General features: G+C 40.4%; 1 protein-coding gene across 1 annotated transcript in view; it reads right to left on the bottom strand.

The window, feature by feature from the left end:
- Nucleotides 1-21011, bottom strand: part of LOC111873552 (CTL-like protein 2) — a gene marked incomplete at its 5' end in the record, with an annotated part of 33174 nt that overhangs the window by 9053 nt on the left and 3110 nt on the right. The window contains 6 exons of the mRNA XM_023868353.1: nt 1182-1447; nt 3004-3178; nt 8688-8946; nt 9975-10140; nt 18759-18895; nt 19280-19325. Of these exons, the coding sequence (XP_023724121.1) occupies nt 1182-1447; nt 3004-3178; nt 8688-8946; nt 9975-10140; nt 18759-18895; nt 19280-19325 (1049 nt within the window). The remainder of the gene's footprint in view (nt 1-1181; nt 1448-3003; nt 3179-8687; nt 8947-9974; nt 10141-18758; nt 18896-19279; nt 19326-21011) is intronic.

Raw genomic sequence — 21011 nt, 5'->3', positions numbered from 1 at the left:
GCAGATACCAATATGCCCAGGTGTGTAGGAGGAGGGAGGAAGAGGCTGGTCGGTATTTATTACATATACAAATGATACTCAAACTTCACTTGCTGCCATGCAGTCTCAAAAACTGATACGATTAACCTTCATCACAAGAGAGCTTGGGCTTCTGTATCCCCCAATATTGTGGGGCTGGCAGCCAGAATGTTACAATGGGAAATGTGGTATAACTAATTAACTCCACAGATCTGAGAGAAGCTAACCGTTTCTGAGCTATTCAAGAAATTACCAGCATTTTACAGAACCCACAGATTCATTTCCATTCTCATAAGAGCCTGCCACTGGCCCCTATCCTGGGCAAGATCTATTTTAATATTATTCTCCCATAATCCTTCTGGCCGCACTAGGCCCTGGGGTTTACTCAGCATCTAACAGAAATCAGTACCAGGAATTAATTAAATAATTTTCCTGGGGACTAAAGCGCGGCCAGTGTGTAAGGCTGACAACCTTACAGCCATCTTTGAGCCGACTGTCTAAATAGTGTGGGACCCTCAATGTCTCACAACCCAATGGGCCTTCATGGCCTGTTACAGGGATAGCTTTACTTTTTTTTTCTTTACTTTCTCCCATTTATGCATGGAGCTGGGATAGCACAGTCAGTATAGTGACTTGCTATGGGCTGGATGATCGAGGGGTTCAAGATAAAGTCCTGATGGGGGAAAGTATTTTCACTTCTCAATGTTGTTCAGACCAGCTCTGGGGCCCACCAAGCCTCCTATACAATAAGTACCGGGGGCTTTTTCCCTGAGGATAAAGCGGGCGGGACGCAAAGCTGACCACTCACCTCCAACCAGTGCCAAGGTCAAGAAAACATACGTCTTCATGGCGTAGCGCTTAATTAGTTAAGCACAGGGACTTTACCTTCTTTCACTTTACCTATTTATTGTGGGCCCCTTGCAAGGTACCATTTACAGGAAACAAGGGCAGGAAGAGGACCCTTCCTAACATATACCTTGTCAATGTCCTGGATGGTCGCAGCCTCTGACATCAGGAGGACCTCAATCAGGAGAGTTTAGGCTCCTTGAAGGGCCGTAACAAGATCATGGATGCCGCACAATGGACCATGGTGGTCCGAGTGCTTGGGACAAGCGGAAGCCATCTTCCCACAAGATAATACAATACCATATGATGCTACTCACCGAAATATCCGTGCCGTACTGATTAGGATGGTAAAGAATGGCACATTGGATTTATTGAATGTCCAGTACCAAGTTGCAAATGTTGATGCCAGAATCATTTCTCCGATAGCAGAGATAAAAAACATCAACCAAAATATACCAAAAGCATTGTATGCATGAAGATAGTTTACATATTTCTCTTTCTCAGAGCCATAAAAGTGGCACACAGCAGTCGGGCATGATGCTAAACAGATACTGAAGGTGTCTGGATCACATCTGTCACCAGCCTGTAACAAATCATATTACGCTGAGGTTAGTTTAAACTGGGGCACGCAGTAGTGTATGTAGTTGGTTGAGGCACCATGCTACAAGCTGGAAGGATGCGGGTTCAATTCCCAATAAGCTCACTGGATTTTTCAATTGCTCTAATCCTTCCAACTGCACTATGGCCTTAGGGTCATCTCACCACTATTTGTGAGCTGATTGTCTAGAAAATGTTGGGAACATCGATATCTCGTAACCATATGGGCCTCCACGGCCCCCTTTATAGCTTTACCTTCTTCTGGCTACATTTATATACATACACGATGCACAATAATTAAGGCTGTGGGTTTGCTGTCTTTGAGTAGAATTTACAGTGGTCCTAAAAAGGGCCATATTTGTCCATTCTTCATAAAATTCCACATTCTTCTGAATCCCTGGAAAGGTCTACCCTCTGTCACTATTCCATTTTGCACCTGTGCCAACAAGTGGATGTATTTCTTCATGCGGGCTTTTGTCCATGTTTGCCCATTTCTCTCTCTGGTTAGGACTAGGTTCCTTTCTTTAGCCCCCCCCCCACCATAACTTTCATATACAATAAAGCTTATTCCTGAATTTACACACTTCAACACAGGCAGCATGTCCCTCCAAGACATCAGTATCTGCCCATTAAACCACACACACTGCCACAACCCAGATGACATGAAATCTTAACTACATTCACAATGTACACCATGACTCTCAAAGACTGTAAACAACTTGCACAGAGGTATTAGATTTATCATTATTTTGCCCATACTTTGCATAGAGTTTCTAAAAGCACCCAGACTCTGATTGGTATTGCCATCTATTCAAGATATTCTTAATTATATAGTCAGTGTCCTTTCAAAATCAAAGAGATGAGTCTGTCCCAACGTTGCATCCTGCGGCACCTTGCCATTCTGACGAGTAACATGGGACATAAGCCTCACAAATTCATGTCGCCTGTTGCCACATCACCTTCTGATTACAAGTACCATCTTCTGTGATGTGACGATAGTTATGGATGGGCGTTATCAGCACACCAGTAACCTTGCCACCAAATTCACATGCATGAATTGCAACACCAGAGACAGTGCAGATTTCAGCTCAAGTGGGAGGCTGGGCTACACTTCAGCAAATGATGGCTACCCCTCACATACACTATGAATGAGCAGAATAATCCTCCTTGTAAGGATATCCCAGGACCTGCTTTCTCTCACCTTCTCCCTCCCTGGGGCCACAAACAACTGCCCACCCCAGGGCCCCATTTTCTTATCTTTCCCCATTCATTCCATTGTCTCCTCATATCCCCTACTTCCTTCTCTTTATCCTTATCCCCCACTTTCTGCCTCTTACAATTCTCCCCTTCTCCCTCCGACTTCCTCCCTTTCACCTTCCCTTTCCTCCCACTTCTTCCTATACAATAATTCCCTCTTTCTTCCACTACCTTCCTCCTAAATTCTTCTATTTTCCCTTAATTCGTTTCTCTTTCATATATATATAGTTCAGTTTTGTTCCTATTACATATAACTGATGTGGCTGTAAGCATCTGCACACGTACCTCATATGTGCCACTGAGAGTATGACATGTGCAGTTGTCCATTGCAGCTTTATACACGGGGTGTGTGGAGGAGGCAAGGTAGAGCAGTACCAACAAAAACCAGCCTGTGACCAGCAGCTGCATCACCCAGAGGAAGAGGGGGAACACCAGTGTAGACATGATACTGGCCACAGCCCTGCAAGTAATAAGGACCCACAGATTATCTAGAAGGATTACAAGAACAGTGCATATAAATTTTATTCACATATTGGTAGGCCTGGGTACTACTGTTCTATGTGGAAGATCATATAACACAGCCTCCTTAATTCCTTCCACTGCCAAAGAAAATGATGATATTTCATCGAACATAACTTCAGCTTTCGGGCTTAATATTATAATCTGTAGACCCATTACTGTGTAATAACCTCAAAACAACATCCACTGCTAGGCAACAGATCCTTAATAGGCAAGCATACGCAGTCGTTACGGAGTAATGCCTTCACAAACAAATATACTGCCATGGGAAAAACTGGAGTTCAACAATTAACAGGGTTTTATAGGTGGTCTGTGCAAAGATGAACAATTTGAGCAAAGGTTCAGAGGGAGTCTGTGAAAACCAGACTTAGTTGGTGCAGCTGAGAGCCAGCTGGCAACAAAGCGAGGGCAGAAACTGAAGAATCCGCACTGTTAGAAGTCTTTACCAGGGAACAACTGGTGAAGACACAGCAGACTGAAAAGACTTAGTGTGTGCTGTAGTGGTTTGTAAAGTGTGGAGATCAGCAACGGTGCTATAATCAAGTGTAGTCATGAGTCATGTGTTAAAACGTCAATAAATCCAATCCAAGCCATGTCTATTGACACTCCTTATATTTGACAATATAATAGTTTCCTGTCCTTTTGTAAGCAACCTTTTAGTGACATTCCAGGACTGTGATAATATGTAACCAATCACAATGCCACTGTTCACATGTTGGCAGTATGCTCATACAGAATGTTTTGACTGATATGCTGAGCCATGCCCAGCTTAGAATGCTATTTACAAAACAGCCTGTAGCCTTTTTGTTCACCGTGTTCTTCACTCCCTTCTTCGCGTAACTGCTGACTTCCTGGTTACCCCCACTCCTATTGATCATGGTCTTGCTTACGAATATACTGGCTGGAAATCGTTTCAGATTGAGCCCTTGAAGTTCTTGCATCTCTGGCCTCGTTGTACATACTTGGGTGGCTAGACAAGGATTTCAGATCAGTGATTGGGAGGTGAATGTATATCCCTAAATTCAGCTTTGACTTGTCTTCACTAAATTTGCTTTTGGTAACACTTGCCTCTGCTTGTTCTGCCAGGTTTTACTTATCGTCAAGTCTTACCCCAAGGGTCCATTTCTGCTGCAGTGTTTATATTGTATCATTCATTGTATTTATTCTTTGCTTTCCAGCCTTGCCCTCTGCATCGGCCATTGCATAAATTGAAGCGACACAAAAGTTATTGTCATGCTGTGGTAATATTGGGTCTACTGTGTGTGCCACACCCCTGATCAGTTGCAATTTTATTGTTTGTTAATTACATGCCCACTGGGTCCCATTTTGGCCAAAATCACTGTTGTTTGTCCATGTCCTTTATTCATCCCTGACCTCCTTCAATACAGCCATCATCATGTATGTCTTACAGTGTACATGCTTGTCAAGTTAGTTTTAGCCTCTAACTGAACTAAACATTTTAAACTGACAAGCGTATATGGGGTAACACCCCATATGCACAGATGAGCCCGATGACAGCTAGACGCTGATCAAAACATTGTGTACCAACACAGTAGTGTGCAGTAACATTATGAATGATAATATAAATCACACAATCCTACAACATTACCCAACAGTGTTACACAGAGAATGGCAGAAAACATAATGCAGCATGCAGATTCACTGCTCATAATTGCTCCGCAAATAAGCATGTTTCCACAGCAACAACTGGATACAACAATAATGGTAAGCAGTGTTTTCTATGTGGTCCTTGCCAAGACATTATATGAAGGACAAGTCTTGAGAAAGTCAGTCAAGAGTTGTTGTAGCTGAGGCTGGGGAGAGCTCAGGAAGCCAAAGGAAGAGGAATGTCCGCCATTGGAAGCTGCTACCAAGCAATGGCTAGTGAAGACTAACAGACTGAGGAAGATCTATTGTGCCCTGCAGTGACTTGTGAAGTGTGTAGAACAGTGACAGCATAATCCTTACTTGTAGTTATCAGTTGATTACCAATCCAGTCCACATCCAGTCACTCTATCATGTGACATTAATATAGAGTAAACTATAACTTTTAGGATGCTTCAACAAAGAAACGGCTTTTGGGGCTCAAATCAGCTGTATGTTGAAGTTGTTCCAACAGATTGGAATTCACTACAATTTCCATCTTCAGGGTGAATATGCCTATGTTTCTTCCCTCTTAGAGGTTCAATATTCTTGCTCTTAAGGTTTTGCAGCCTAATGTGTTACTTCAGATTTGGGGATTTAGCTTGTTGTATATTAAAGCTGTTCTAACTTTCAGCATACACCTCAGATGCCAGCTTCCTGGGGGGGTGTTAATCATCATGTTGAAAAATGCAGCACATCATCCAGAGTCGGCGTAATCTACTCTACTATCTAAGTGTTGGAGACTTTGCTCTATTTCTGAATGTTTTGAAAGTGAAAGTTTTGAACACCTGTATTACTAAACAACATGGTGCAGGCTATTGCTTCTCTATACATTAAGACTGCTCCACTTCAAACTTTTTACCATGTATGTTCAACAAACAGATTAAAGTGAAGAGAGTTTCATGAGGTGTCACAACAGAAAGGAGGTCAGTGTTATTCGATCATTTCCCTGAAATGTGGAAGACTAAGAACAAATTAACTGCACAGAGTAGCAACGGATATAAAAACTTGTTCGTCTATACAGAATGTTGCACTTGTATTGTTGCCTTTTGTACATACGTGTAATCACCATCTTATACACAACATTTATACTTCATATATCTTACTGAAACACATTTGCCCCTCACATGGCCATCATCAGGAGAGTACACTCTTGCTAAAACTGTTGCGCTGTTGTTTTAGTATGCCACATGTGAACGCATTACTATTATTAATTTTAAAATCCTTAAATCGATAACAGAATTGCTAATTCAGCCACATTGCATCTAGATGTCAGTTGTGGGTGTTTTTTTGATGCCTAAATGTGTGTACAGATAATTAGAACTACTCTCTATCTGTCCAGCAAACTCCACAAATTTACCTTTTGAATACCAACAAAATATTGCCATATGGTGTGACTAGAGATGAGGTTTGGATATTGTAACTCTATTTCTTGGACACTTACACTTGTAACTACAAACAACTACGACAGTCTCACTGAGTTACAAACTCCAAAGATCACTGTAACTACAACACACAGAAAGTCTTCTCAGTCTTCACTAGCTGTAGCTTGGTAGTGGCTTCCAATGGCAGATGTTCCCTTTCCTCTGGGTTCCTGAACTGTACCTGGTCTCAGCTACCAGCTCCTAACTTCTTACACCTGCAACTCTCAAATGACTGAATCGTAGTGGTAGCATAGTTGGTTGAGGGGCTATGCTACAAGCCAGAAGGTTGCGGGTTCAAGTCCCAATGAGGTCATTCGATTTTTTTCAATTGACCTAATCCTTCCAGCCGCACTGTGGCCCTGGGGTCAACTCAGGCTCTAACAGAAATGAGTACCAGGAATTAATTAAATAATTTTCCTGGGGAATAAAGTGTGGCTGGCGCATAAGGCTGACAACCTTGCCACCATCTTTGAACCGAATGTCTAGATAATGTGGGACCCTCAACATCTCACAACCTTATGGGCCTTCACAGCCTGGTACAGGGACAGCTTTAATTTTTTACTTTTTACACAGTCCTGGCAAGAGCTGCACAGAAAATGTCTCTTCCATTGTGTGTGTTCTCTCGTTGCCAGGGAAAAAACATGTCCACAGAGCTGTTCCCTTGCAACGGCTGTTGTACTATCATCTGTTCACACAGCTGTTACTGGGCAGAGGGTCAAAATCTATATAAATAAAAACGTAAATGTTGGTTTGTTACCCCTCGAAGATCTCCGAAAATTCTTCACCGATTGCTTCGAAATTTTGAGACAAAGTTGCATTCGAATGCGCGCATTTTTATATACCTACTAGCTGTACCCGGCCATGCGTGAATCCGAAAAGTGAATGTTCGTTTGTTAGTCATCTTAAATCTCCGAAAGTTCTTCACCAATTGCTTCGAAATTTTGACACAACATTGCATTTGAATGCGCGCATTTTTATATACCTACTAGCAGTACGTGGCCACGCATGAATCCGGAAAGTATACTTCTATGGAAACGCAATAACAGTTGCATAGGAATTGCCGAAACAACAAACGCATTTCCCCGGAGATTAAAGGATAAGAGGTTCCATTGCATAACAACGGGTGAAACCGGAAAATATACTTCCATGGAAACACAATAACAGTGGGTCGTTGCATACGAATTGACAAAACAACGCGTTTCCCCAGAGATGAGAGAATAAGAGGTTCCGTTGTGTAACAATGGATGAAACCAAGCGTTTCCCTGGTGATAGAAAACAGAAGGCTCATTGTATAGCATCCGCCGAGGTATAAATAGTCCAGCTTGGACAAGAAGCAGTCAGTCTCGGGGCAGATGCCGAGGGATACAGAAGAGTCTGGAAGTAACCGCTGAAGGAGTCAGTCTTGGGATAGCTACCGCCGAATATATACAGTTTCAATTTATTTTTATTTTGATTTAATTATTTCATGTGACATTGCTATGGTAAACAACACAGCCCAATTCCAACGCAATGTCACACGAAATAATTAAATCAAAATGAAAATGACATTGCGTTGGAATTGGGCTGTGTCGTTTACCATAGCATTCATTTCATGAGTATAGTTTATTTTTCATTGTTTTTCATTTCGTTTTCTTAACTGTTTTCCTTATTTTTCAGTGCAATTGGTGGTGGGATTGAGCTGTGTCGATTTATCTGCGTTTGAATTGAAATATTTCGTTAGACTGAGCCACAGCAACGTGTGGCCAGGTACAGCTAGTATCATAATATCGAAATAAAACAAGTGTCACCCATGCAAGTGAAGCTGTTACCAGGTATGACAGCGATGGCTTTTACAGAAAAGTATGAGTCTTATAGACAATTGGTAGGACTCCTTGGTTAGGGGATCAGCCTATTACAAGGCCTTTACCTACACAGGATGTCACAAACACAGAAAAAATGCATACATATATCTATGCACTGAGTGGGTTTCAAACCCAGGATCTCCGTGTTTGACTGTTAAAACAGAGTACACACCTTAAGGGGTGTGTGTGTGTGTGTGTGTGTGTGTATGAGGGGTGGGCCACAATCGGGCCTCTGCACTGCGTCCAACAATCATCTACTTTGCTTACCCTTTAATTAACACCTTAAATCCTATACTTTGAATGAACTGCAGGACTTTATTTAGGGGGGCGTCATAGTAGTCACTTGGTTCCATGAAGAACTGGCCCAAGCTTAAGGACACATAGCATTGTGAATGGCATCCTCACACTCTGTATCATGGAAATTCATTTGAATATTAACTTTCCAACTATGTACACATCTCCCATCATGGACCAAGGGTGAGTAAAATTGGCCTTGTGAAATGTGTTAACAGATAAAAAATAAAATGCACCCAATACTCACTTGCTTGCCTCCTTAATGAGAGCTACTGCAATTCGGATTCTATTACGGAGAAAGAGCATCACCACTAAAACAATGCCCAATAAGACTGCAGAAATGAGAAGGAAAACAAGCCATGTGTATTTCATGTGCAAGATATGGTCCACTTCTTGCTGAACCTGGTTCAGGATGCCACTGTTGGAATTAGAACTTGATGATGCACTGTCTGAATCTCCTCCTGCTCTGCCCAGCTCATCATACTTCATATAGCTTGCATAGCAACCTGTAAGAAAACAGCTATCAGTGATGTGCAGTGATGCATGGGGCTGTTTTATATGACCTTGCTATCAGTTCTGTCTGAATGGCAAGAATTATGTGATAAAATCAGCACATTAACTTGTGTGTTTTGTCCACAACTGACACAAAAAGGAAAATTTAAAACAAAGGCACGGCGCGCACGCACACACCCATCGTCTCCTGGGTTATTATACCATACCGTCACACAGGTGGCTACCAAGTTTTTGGAGGAACCTGTTGGTCCAGCCTTCATTAATGTAATATCTAAAAATCTGTGACAATAGTAAATTAGTACAAATATTATGTTTCGGGATATTGTCCATCATCCTGTTTTTATATAAAACACTGCCCCAGTTTATATTTCAAAACATGTTTTGAAGACTGGATTCTGTCCCCATCTTCCGGTAAAACCTACTCAGTTGGGCCTAATCAATAAAGCTAGTTCCCATCTCTGGACACCTGTGCTAGCCAAGCACTAAAATATTAAAACTCTACACATATGAGGCACTGCACCAGAGAACTATCAGGATAGAAATCACCACTTGTGAGGCCAAATTCTCTGTATGATACCAACGTAAGAAAAACAAATTTTCCCACTCAACCTACACTGGAGATTTGTGGGTTTTTTACTTCTGCTGCAATAACGGGAGTCCAGATGGGAGAGATGATTGCATGGTCTATCAAAGCCATGTGGGTGGATTCCTTGTAGTTCCTGTATGTGGTGTCTTGGTTGAATCTGCAAGGCCTTCACTTCATTCCAAACATATTTTGTGGTCTTCTTTGCATGCATGTTGTGCTAATTTTGATTTTTCAAGCAGACTCTGTGTCCAGTTCTGTTTGTGCTCCTTAATGTGTACTTCTAAAGGCCTGCTTGTTTCACCAAGTCACATCCACCACAGTATCCTGATATCCTGAAGATAAAGCATCAAACTACCTATGAGACTGCAAAGTATCATAACCAAGGAGACCACAAACTATTATGACCTACAATGTTAAACCATACAACATACTTACAATATGACAGCAAACCAACAACACTAAAAAGTGACAGCCAGACCATGAAGCCAGCGAACCAACGCATGAGGAAAATGTAGATGAGGCACAGCAACATGGCCACAACCAGAGCTCCAACAATGTAGGGCCAGCTGTTACTCAGGTCCTGCACTATCTTATGACCCATCTGCCATAATGAAACAAAATTTGCAGTCATGAAAACTAGAGTAGATGGAAGGATGACAAGATTGAGGAACATCAAATGATGTAACGATTAATTCAGTATTAAATTTTTCTCAGTTTGGTGTTAAAACAACAGCCCTCCCCCCCAAAAAAGAAATACAAATTTTGCTTCCACTGTGTTACTCAAATGAATATTAAAAAATGCAATCAGAATTTAAAATACTGAATGTGGTGAAGGAAAGGAATAAAAGTAGTTTCAAAATATGAGATAAGATTTAACATTTACCAGCATAAATGACCCACACAATATAGAAGCAAAGGAATGCCCATAGTATCAAACAGAAAGAGGCTCATAATGAGGAACAAAGAAAACTGTTGTGCATATTCTAACAACCACACAGTTTGTGTGGGCTTAATACAGGCATACCTCAGAGATATTGCAGGTTTGGTTCCAGACCACCTCAATAATGCACATCACACAAATTTTTTGGTTTCCCAGTGCATATAAAAGTTATGTTTACACCATACTGCAGTCTATTAAGTGTGCAACAGGATTATGTCTAAAAAAAACAGTGTACATAACTTAATTAAAAAAAAAATATTGGTAAAAATGGTCTTGCCTCAATGTTGATGGCTGCTGACTGAACAGGGTGGTGGCTGCTGAAAGTTGGGTTGGCTTTGGCAATTTCTTAAAATATGTAGTACAGTCAATAATTTTATGGATTGGCCACACAGCGGTGTTGTTATGCACTACAGCGGATATGTGGAGCCATGAGATGGTGCCATGTCCGCTTTTCTCTCATCTCAGCAAGAAGCAGTTGCGTGTGTGCAGTTCATTCAGAAAGAAGGTCACTGTTGTGAAGGGTAGTTGTCTGCAAGTGGCAGAAATTGAGAAATGTCGCAGTGTGAGCAATGTGAAAACATCAAGTTCTGGCAAAAGTTAAGAAAATCTGCTAGTGAAACGTTTCAAATAATCAAGCAAGTGTATGGCAAAGAAGTCTTGGGCTGTAGTTCTGTGTTTAAGTGGCACAGATGTTTTGAACAGGGGAGAAACAATTTGGAAGATGATGAGGATACCAGTCAGCCAAGAATGATCATAACTGAGCTCAAGATCCAAGATGTTGCAACGTCAGTGTATGCCAACTACTCCAAAACAGTAAATATAATGGCAGCAGCAAAAGCAGGGATTAGCCACTGTACTTGCTACAAAATTCTGTCTGATGACCTGAATATGTCTCATGTTACCCAGCAGTGTTCCACGCGTCCTCACGCAAGACCAACATGACAATCACACGAGCATTCGCAACAAACTGATTGACAGTACTGACAAAGATGGGACATTTCTCAACTGGATCATAACAGGAGATGAAACAAGGTGTTTTCTGTATGATCCATAACTGAAGTGATAATTGGCCACCTGAAAATCGCCATCATCGCCAAGAAAGAAGAAACAGTGACAGGTCAAGAGGCAAGGTAATGGCTTGAACTGTTTTTTGACTCATCTGGAATTGTTCACATGGAAATCATCCCAGAAGGAGCAACTATAAGCAAGTACCGCTACATGGAGAACCTTCACCATCTACACAATTCAATTCATGAAGTGTGCCAACCTTTGGCACAGGAAGAACTGGCTGCTGCCACATGACAATGCCCCTGCACATCACTCTGTGCATGTCCAAGAGGAGCTGGCAAAACAGCAAGTCACCGTTTTGTCACGCCCTCCACACTCATCATGCAATTTCTTTTTCTTTCCCTGCTTGAAAGAAAGCAATGAGGGTGTCAATTTCAGTCAGCCAAGGAGATCATCACTGCCACATGGGAAGCTGTATGGGACCTTCCCGCAAATATGTTTCAGTAGTGTTTCCAGCAGCTATACCAACATTGGCAGACTTGCATAGTGGCCAACAGCGACTATTTTGAGGGAGGATGTGAATATGTGTAAGTGTATGTGACTATCTTGTAATATGGTTTGATAAACCACAATCCACGAAATTATTGACCATAGCAGGACAACAGTGAAGTTTCCTCAATTGACTGACTCTTCCTTTCACTACAGCATGTCTGTAGCATGCAGTGCTGTTTGACAGCATTTTACCATAATAGAAATTTCAAAATTTCAAAATTGGAGTCAATCCTCTCAAAAACCTGCTGCTGCTTTATTAACTAAGATTATGTAATATTCTAAATCCTTTCTTGTCATTTCAACCATGTTCACAGCATCTTCACCAGGAGTAGTTTCTGTCTCATGAAACCACCATTTTTTAAAAAATGCAATATCTGCAAAGCGCAATAAAATGAGGTATGCCTGTATACTGTTCAGTGTTCAGTCCCCTTTCATCATTTTCATAATATTTTTATATTTATATTCTTTTTCTTTTAATAGAGGAGATGTCAAGATTAATAACATAAATTTTTAATATCTAAATATCTAAATCAATGCATGATCAATTAAGACACATACAATTATGGCACAAACAAACGAGGGTTATCAGGCACAACATAAAAACAAGTATCAGTGTCATTCAAATGAAATCCTTTTAGGCTGTTACTATTGAACTCAGCCGGTTGAACGGGTTTCATTTGAACAACTCCCATATTATGACAGGACATTTCTTTATGGTAGTTTGTCTTGCATAAGATATTACTACATTTCAATTGCAGAGTAGGGCTGAATATATCTAATTCAGCCTATGCAGTCAAACATTTTTACATTCTGCCATACAAGTTATGAAACAAATTACTTTCCTGCTTTTTTCATCAGCCTGATAGCTGCAAGGCAGCTACTTCCATGTGACAGAGAGAGGACCACATTACTACAATGCAATGCAAGGCTAATAAATGCTAAAGAAGCTTTCACAATTTGATAAATGAATCACTTCACATCAGCAAATGCTATATGCCAATGCATTAACATGTACAGTAATTTCAGTAGCATTTATGTCTTAACTTTGCAATGCTAGTTCTAACACTTTTGAAGAAGACTCTTTCTAAGCAACCATAAGCCTTAGAGTTATGAAATTTGTACACATGTAATTAAGGGTTCTCTATATCGGCTATATCGGCCTGTGAATATATTTCTAGTAATTTTTAAATAGACTTTTGGGAAAGAAACTGTTAAAAATATATTAACAAGTATAACTTTATTTTTTAAATTCACTTAGTGGGGGGTGGAGTCCAACTGGGTCTACTCGGCACAGCGGCCACTGATTGGCCTATTGTAGCCTGTCCCATGTGATTATGATGATGGAGAGTTTGGTGGAATGAAGACTGGCAGGGGAAACCAAAGTACTCGGAGAAAACCTGCCCCAGCGCCACTCTGTCTACCACAAATCCCACTTGACCAGACCCGGGATCGAACACGGGCCACCGCGGTGGGAAGCCAGCAACTAACAGCTTGAGCTATGTCACGGTCAAGTAAGAAGTAACTAAACAAAAAAGACACATCTACAGAGACCTCTCAACTACACTTGTGATCAATGCCATAATTGTATCATATTACAAGTGCTTTGGAAAAAATCATCTAAATATGACAATCAAAATTTCAAAGGTAAGGCCTATATGCCCTTCTACATTACAAATGCCAGTAAAAGGTAAAGCTACTCCTGTGACAAACTGTGGAGGCCAACAGGGTTGTGAAACATCAAGGCACCCACATTTTCTAGACAATCTGCTCACAGATGGCATTGAGGCTGTCAGCCTTATGCTCCATCTCATTTCTGTTAAGGGCTGAGTCAACCCGAGGGCACAGTGTGGCTGGAAGGATTCGGTTAACCGAAAAATCCAATGACCTCATCAGGAATCGAACCTGCAACCTTCCAGCCTGTAGCATAGTGACTCAACCAACTTGTGGTAGTGAATATGCAGAAACCTCCTCCATCCTCAAGGTAGAAGAAAAAGCTGCATATCCCGACAAAGGGAAATATGGATAGAAAACAGGACTATGGCAGCAATGTTTCCATTCCTTTTTCTTATATCTGTCCATAGCCTCATTTTCTGGAACAGTTTACTCTCTTGCTCTGAAGCTGCAAGGAGTAGGTTCCTCCAAATCATCATTGCCTACCACACAATACAGCATCACATCCCCAGAACACAGCAATCTTGAACCGAATACTTTTATGTTCATACAGTATATGTTAGCTATACATAACTGACGTGAACTATAAAATGATGTGTATTTTCACGAAATGTAAGGTTCTGTGTCATACTATATTGGAAAGGTCATCTTCTGCTTCTTGTTAATTGAAACATTCTGTTAACAATATGGGCAATTTGAAATGACCATATTTTCATTACCATGGAAGAAATGTATGAAGGAGAATCAGTAAATAGGTCACAAATGGATACAAAATGTAAAATATGTGATATTCGAAACTGGATAAAAAATTATTTCTGGACATATCCTCCACCAACAGTGATATACATCCCATCACTTTACCAGTTGCATCAAAACCCACAGCAAAGAAGCCTTCTCAACGTTGTCTCAGCCACTTTTGCACCTCTGTTTCAACCTCTTCATCATCAGCGAAATGTTTGACACCAAGGTGGCAATATCTTGACTCAGTAGTGAACCGCTTTAAGTAACAAACACTTTCCACCATAAACAACAGACATTTCTTTATGAATACTCTTTGCATCGAGTCCTTTTGCCCACAAAAAAGGCACAACAGAATTCTGCTCTTTGGTATCACACTCTAAGGAACAGTCATCACTTTGACTACTGAAACCAGCCTCTGAACGTGCACATGCGCATTTGATACCTAGCCTGTCATGAAGCTGGCCTGTGCTGCTACCTACTGATACCCATACAAAACTTAATATGTCCATTACAGCTGCTTTACTTCCATTTGTGACCAATTTACTGACTCTCCTTCATACCTTTGTAAAGTAATAGTGGAAGTTCTGGGAAGAATTAACTGCCTACTTTCCTTTGATAGAACATGGACAGCACAGGAAACAATGTGTCCAAAATTTCTTCTACTGATGTGCGTGCATTCATTGTCATAGTAACATTTTTACCAAGCCGTTACCTAGCAACAATAAGGGGATAAACATACAGACTGATGGGAGGGACTTATGAAGTATCCTGTTGAGATGGGCTCAGGTGCCATGATATACACACCAACTTTCAAAAAATTGGTTCAGGCATTAAAAAGTTGATGGGGAGCATTTATAGACAGCATGCTGATGTAATAAGTCTAATTTCATTTTTTCAAAATAATAAAAGTAGGCCAAAAATGATTAAAATTGATACAGAATTGTTGAGAAAAACAGTATTATGCATGCACTAGTTATCATGCAGTGTGTAATCCAGGGAGGTAGCCAAGAGTGCACAAACATGTCCAAAAATGAGGCCTGCAAAAACACTGATATCACCACAAGTTTCAGAGATATGCATGCAATAAGAAGCCACTGAGAAAGTACATACCATAACATAGAATACAGGAAGATGTGTTTCATATGCACAGATCAGCAATTCTTAAGAGCTGTGTAAATCACCAATCTGATCCAACTGACGTTAAAATCTGACAGTGCTCTCACCTAACCAGACTGTGAAGATAGGGACTGACAGTCAAAACTGACAAGCATGTACCCTAACACATTACAAGTTAACTTTGCCCAGATCAAATCAGGTGCTGGACAATCTGTGTGCTGTTACACACTCTCCTGGTACTTTCACAGAAAGAAGAGATTCATGTGCTCAAGTTATTTTTTGTAAACAGCGTAAGGTAAGTTAAGGTGAAGTTGTCCCTGTACTTAACTAATAAGACACATATGCGGTAGTAGCATATGCGGTAGTAGATGTACAGATCCACATTTTCTTGACCTTGGCACTAGTTGGAGGTGAGCAGTCAGCTTCACGCCCCAACCACTTTACCCCCGGGGAAACAGCCCCTGATACCCATTTTATAGGAGTGTGGGTGAACCCCAGAATCGGTCTGGATGACATTGTTGACCCTACCAGAACTCGAATTCTGAACACTATGTCATCCAGCCTGTAGCGATTCGCAATACCAACTGCACTATCCTGGCTACTTGTAAAGAGCATGGAGTTGAAAATTATTAAGACTTGAAACTCTTGGACTCCTGTGCAGGGTGTCTTGACAGGTCTTCAGTGAGTATTCAGCATTTGGATTTCTTCCCTTCAGCAGCAATGAAATTGGGGTCTGACTTGAACATTTTCCTGATAATGACAACAGCGAGAATTTGCTTTAATCTGGGTGAAGTTATATCAGTAATGTGTCAAACTATGAGTTTGTCAGTTCTGCTAGCGATCTGAGAATCTCTGCAACCCGACTTAAGACAGGAACAGCGTCAGACCCTTCCAGCCAAATGGATCAATTATTTGTATGAAGTTCTTATATAAACATTATGCTTAACAGAAATAATTAAAAGTTGTTTTATTACCTTCTTTTATGTTCATCAGAATGTTCATGCAAATACACCACCTGCATTAATATCCCTTATGCTACATTAGATAATTCTGTATATTCCTAACCATTTAATAATTTTTATATTTGCAATAATTTCTCCTGAATTTGCACACACATTTCAAGGAACATTCCCCACATTTTATATAACACATTTTCATTACACAATCAAGTTCAGTTTTGTGACATCCAAACAAAATATAAATATTAGAAGAGATGCATACTTATGAACCTTGACTGATCAAACATTTCTATTCTATTATCTGAATCTTCATAACCTTCCTACAAACAACACAAGATAAATGTGATCCAGGACTAGAAGTAACACCCAAACTTCTAATGTGGCACTATTAGTATTATAGCTGGCATATTACTGGTTATTGCCACATAAGCTGAAAACGTGTAGAACAGAGAACACACTAAACATCATCAATCCAACATTCATCCATTGATGGGTGAATATGAAACATGTCAGGAGATGTATGTTGCACAATGCAACTTGAGCAAAACAGACATTAAACAACAATATGGGGGTAAGTCAATAAGTAAGTTACAAATGCATATAGAACTTAAATAAGAGTACTGATTTTAAAAATGGTTTTATTTCTCAACATAATCTCCCTGTACATTGAGGCACTTGTCCCATCGCTGAAAACCAGCAGCACAAAATTCTTTGGTCTTCTGTCGGAACCAGGCGTGTTCACACGGCATGGCCTACCTCATAATGCATGACAGGTTAGGTTTCCACAAAGTCTGTGCACGTTGGGTAACACAAAATGCAAAGAATGGGTCTGGCATTACAGCATCTCAATCGCTACCACGATGAAGGACACGATATGCTAGCCCGAATTTTCACAGGTGATGAGTCTTGGGTTCACCATTACCAGCCCGAGACAAAGCGTCCATCAATGTAGTGGAAACATCCTGCATCGCCTGCCAAAAAAAGTTTAATGTGACACCATCCTCCAGGACAGTGATGCTCACAGTCTTCTGGGATCACGAAGGCATACTGCTCACCGCATTCCAGCCTCAAGGTCAAACCGTAAATGCCGACTCCTACTGTAACATCCTCAGGAAAATTCGTAAGGCCATTCAATGGAAGAGACCAGGCCTCCTCACCAAAGGCGTGTTGCTCCTGCATGACAACGCGCATCCTCATACTGCCAACAAGACAAATGAGAGGCTCCGAAATTTCAATTGGGAAGTCCTCGAGTATCCTCCATATAGCCCCAACCTTGCTCCAAGCGACTTCCATTTGTTTGGCCCTCTTAAACATCATTTTCGGCTGAATATTATCCCGATGATGATGCTGTAGAAAGGGAAGTGACCACCTGGTTCTGACAGCAGCCCAAAGAATTTTATGCTGTTGCTTTTCAGGGGCTTGTGAATCGATGGGACAAGTGCCTCAATGTACAGGGAAATTATGTTGAGAAATAAAAGCATATTTCAAATCAGTACTCTTTACTTGTTGAAGTTCTATATCCATTTGTAACTTACTTATTAACTTACCTATGTATATACAAAGTACATAAATAACAAAGCAAGTACAGAACCTAGTAATTCTTTTAAAAGCAGCAAAAAGAAATGGGTCTTGCCTTTTCAAAGAAAGCACAATTCAGTTTCTATTATTCGAGCACAATTCCTATAAAAGTGGCAAAAAAAGTGGGATTTATCTTTTCAAAGTATAAATTCCAGTACAAATATTATATTTCTGCGCATTATCCACCATCCTGTTTTTATTTAAAACATCATTGTGCCCATAGATAGGAACTAGTTCTGTCAAGATTGGGGCCACCTGAGTAGGTTTTACCTGAAGACAGAGACAAAATTCAGTCTCCAAAATGTTGTGTTCCAAATAAAAATAGGACAGTGATTTTAAGTAAAAACCAGATAATGGACAATGTCCAGAAACATAATATTTGTATTAATGTACCATCGTCACAAACTTGTACATATTATAAATTTCAGTATCTTCTATGAATAACTAGGGAAACCAGAGCAGAATTTAGGTAACAGAGTTCAATACTCAAATACAGACCTCCAGAATGGAAAGTACATATGCTCAACTTCTTCCACAGCGATTTTTTTCCAAACTTTTCATTAACTAAAAATTAAAAATGGAATTACTGGTGCTCGTATCATTATGTTCTCAAAATACAAGCACTCATGAACACAAGACTACATTCAACTGTACCTGTTTTGCATCAGCTAAGATGTTTACACCTTTCTGACCCAGCACCAAATCCTCCAGTGCTTCTTTGGTCTTATTAAAGAAGTTCTGTAAGCTCTCAGACTCGGGATCTATAGGTGTAGGTAGGCAGCGTCCAGAAACTACATAAAAATATAGGACCTTCCATCATTAACATACTACGCTCAATTTGCAGTTCTCACAGCAGTGGTAATAAGGAATTCTGTCTTCCAAGATAAAGTGCTGTGCAGTCTGGTGAAAGCCAACTGATGTTTCATAGGAACACACAGCCTTTTAGGGTCAAAGCATAAGCCATGCAAGAGACCAGCAAGAAACAGCAGTGAGCTGAGCTCAGCTTGCTGTCTGCTTCCTCTGAAATGTCAGTTGATTTTCACTGGACTACACAGGACAAAGAACTCTTCTTCACAAGATTAGTTTGTAATTCAAAGCAACATAATGATCTGGAAGTTAAGGACTGTTTTTATGGCTACTCTCTTGATCACTTGATCACCTACAAGATTACATACCGACATAGCCCTGAAGACCCAAAAATCTGAATGTTTCTGCTGGTGACTGAAATGCAACCATTCAGCCCATAAACAATTATCTTCCTAACTGCCATAACACCCCGTGTTTGAAGAGCAGCTTGGTGAAACAATGCAACAAGGAGGACTGGCTAAATAAGAGACTGAATAATTTGCTGGCTGGCAGCTTGGCTGGGTATCTTGACAGGCTGAATGACTGACTGGTGAACTGACATGCTGAATGAGTGAATGGGTGACTTGACTGGCTGGCTGACAGTATGATAGGTGATAAAAATTTAGCTGAACAAGGAATCGCCCTTTGATATGATTACAAAAACTTGCAAATGTAAGAGCGACCTGTTAGAACTGAGGTTCTCCTAGAGGTGACTACAGACAGTATTACATTTTTGGGTGTGATGTCATGTAGTCTGACAGATGTTCAGGAGCATTTCAGAGGAACACACTGTGGGAGCCTCAACATCTCACAACCCTATGGGCCTCCACATCCTGTTACCGGGATAACTCTGCCTTTACCAGCAAACTGAGCTATTTTTGGATTGAACCATACTTAATAATTTATTGCTAGTGAAATATAACAAATTTCCCAGTTTACAGGGGACATTTCTGGGGACATTTGAACTAACGGAAAAATCACACTAAAATTTTAAGTGGTATTTTTATATTCATGGAAAGTTTCATGATGTACATTGTCACTTTATGTAACCAAGCAAAGACAACCCTATAATATTAATATAAAATAATATTCACAAGCGAAAACCAACTGCACTGTTGACTGACACTTTTATCTTTTCACACAAAGTCTGACTAAATCCAGCAAAAAGAAAAATTCATTACAATGCATATTGAGAAGTGGGTGAGGCTTAAATGCTGACTACTCCACCCTATCACATTTCAAAATACAGGCTGCATCTGAGAGCTGTACAATGAAACCTTAAATTCCAAAAAATGTCTCTGATCATGGCGTCAACTTCCATTGGGCTATGTCTGCATAAATATTAACAAGACTTCAGCTGCATTCATTTTTTAGGACTGCAATCTTCTGGTATGCAATACTGACAGTCATGAATGCTCTGAAGGAGCATACCGCTTCCATCTTCAGGGTTATAATACACTGCATGTTGTAACATTCCAGAAGACATCTATCTTTATATTCACTGCCATGAGAACATAAAATATTATCTGTTTCAAGAAATCATGGAACATGCTGAAAGGATAAAAACGATATAGCTCAGCACACTGGCTTCCTTACATACCTGTGAATATGATGTAATCTTCCACTGAAGGTGAAGACAGAACAAACCTCCAAGTGGATACTCACCAAACTATACAGTTACATAGCTATGAAACCCTTGAATCCCAACAACTCTCTGCTATATGAAGTAACTCAAGTCATGAACAAACAAACACACATGGCATAGGATAAGTTGTAATGCCATGCAGTTCGGAGGGAACCCGACATTTTGGAGGAACATTCAGCTGTGTCTCAGCAACAAGGCATTGCAATCTAGAAGACTGCATTCCTTAATGTCACTGTCATGGGAATTTATTTGGTCTCCTCTGCTTAAATTGTGTGTGGAAAATTAATGCGTCGGAGAAAACTACATAATGAGGAGCTCCATAATGTTTAGTTTTTGATAAGTATAAACAGAATGATCATGTCAAAGAAAATGAGATTGGCAGGGCATGTAGCATGAATGGAGGGGAGAAGAGGAAT

This window comes from Cryptotermes secundus, unplaced genomic scaffold (assembly GCF_002891405.2).
Source record: "Cryptotermes secundus unplaced genomic scaffold, Csec_1.0 scaffold2378, whole genome shotgun sequence".
NCBI classification, from domain to species: domain Eukaryota; kingdom Metazoa; phylum Arthropoda; class Insecta; order Blattodea; family Kalotermitidae; genus Cryptotermes; species Cryptotermes secundus.
This window is presented reverse-complemented; position numbering and strand designations above follow the sequence as displayed.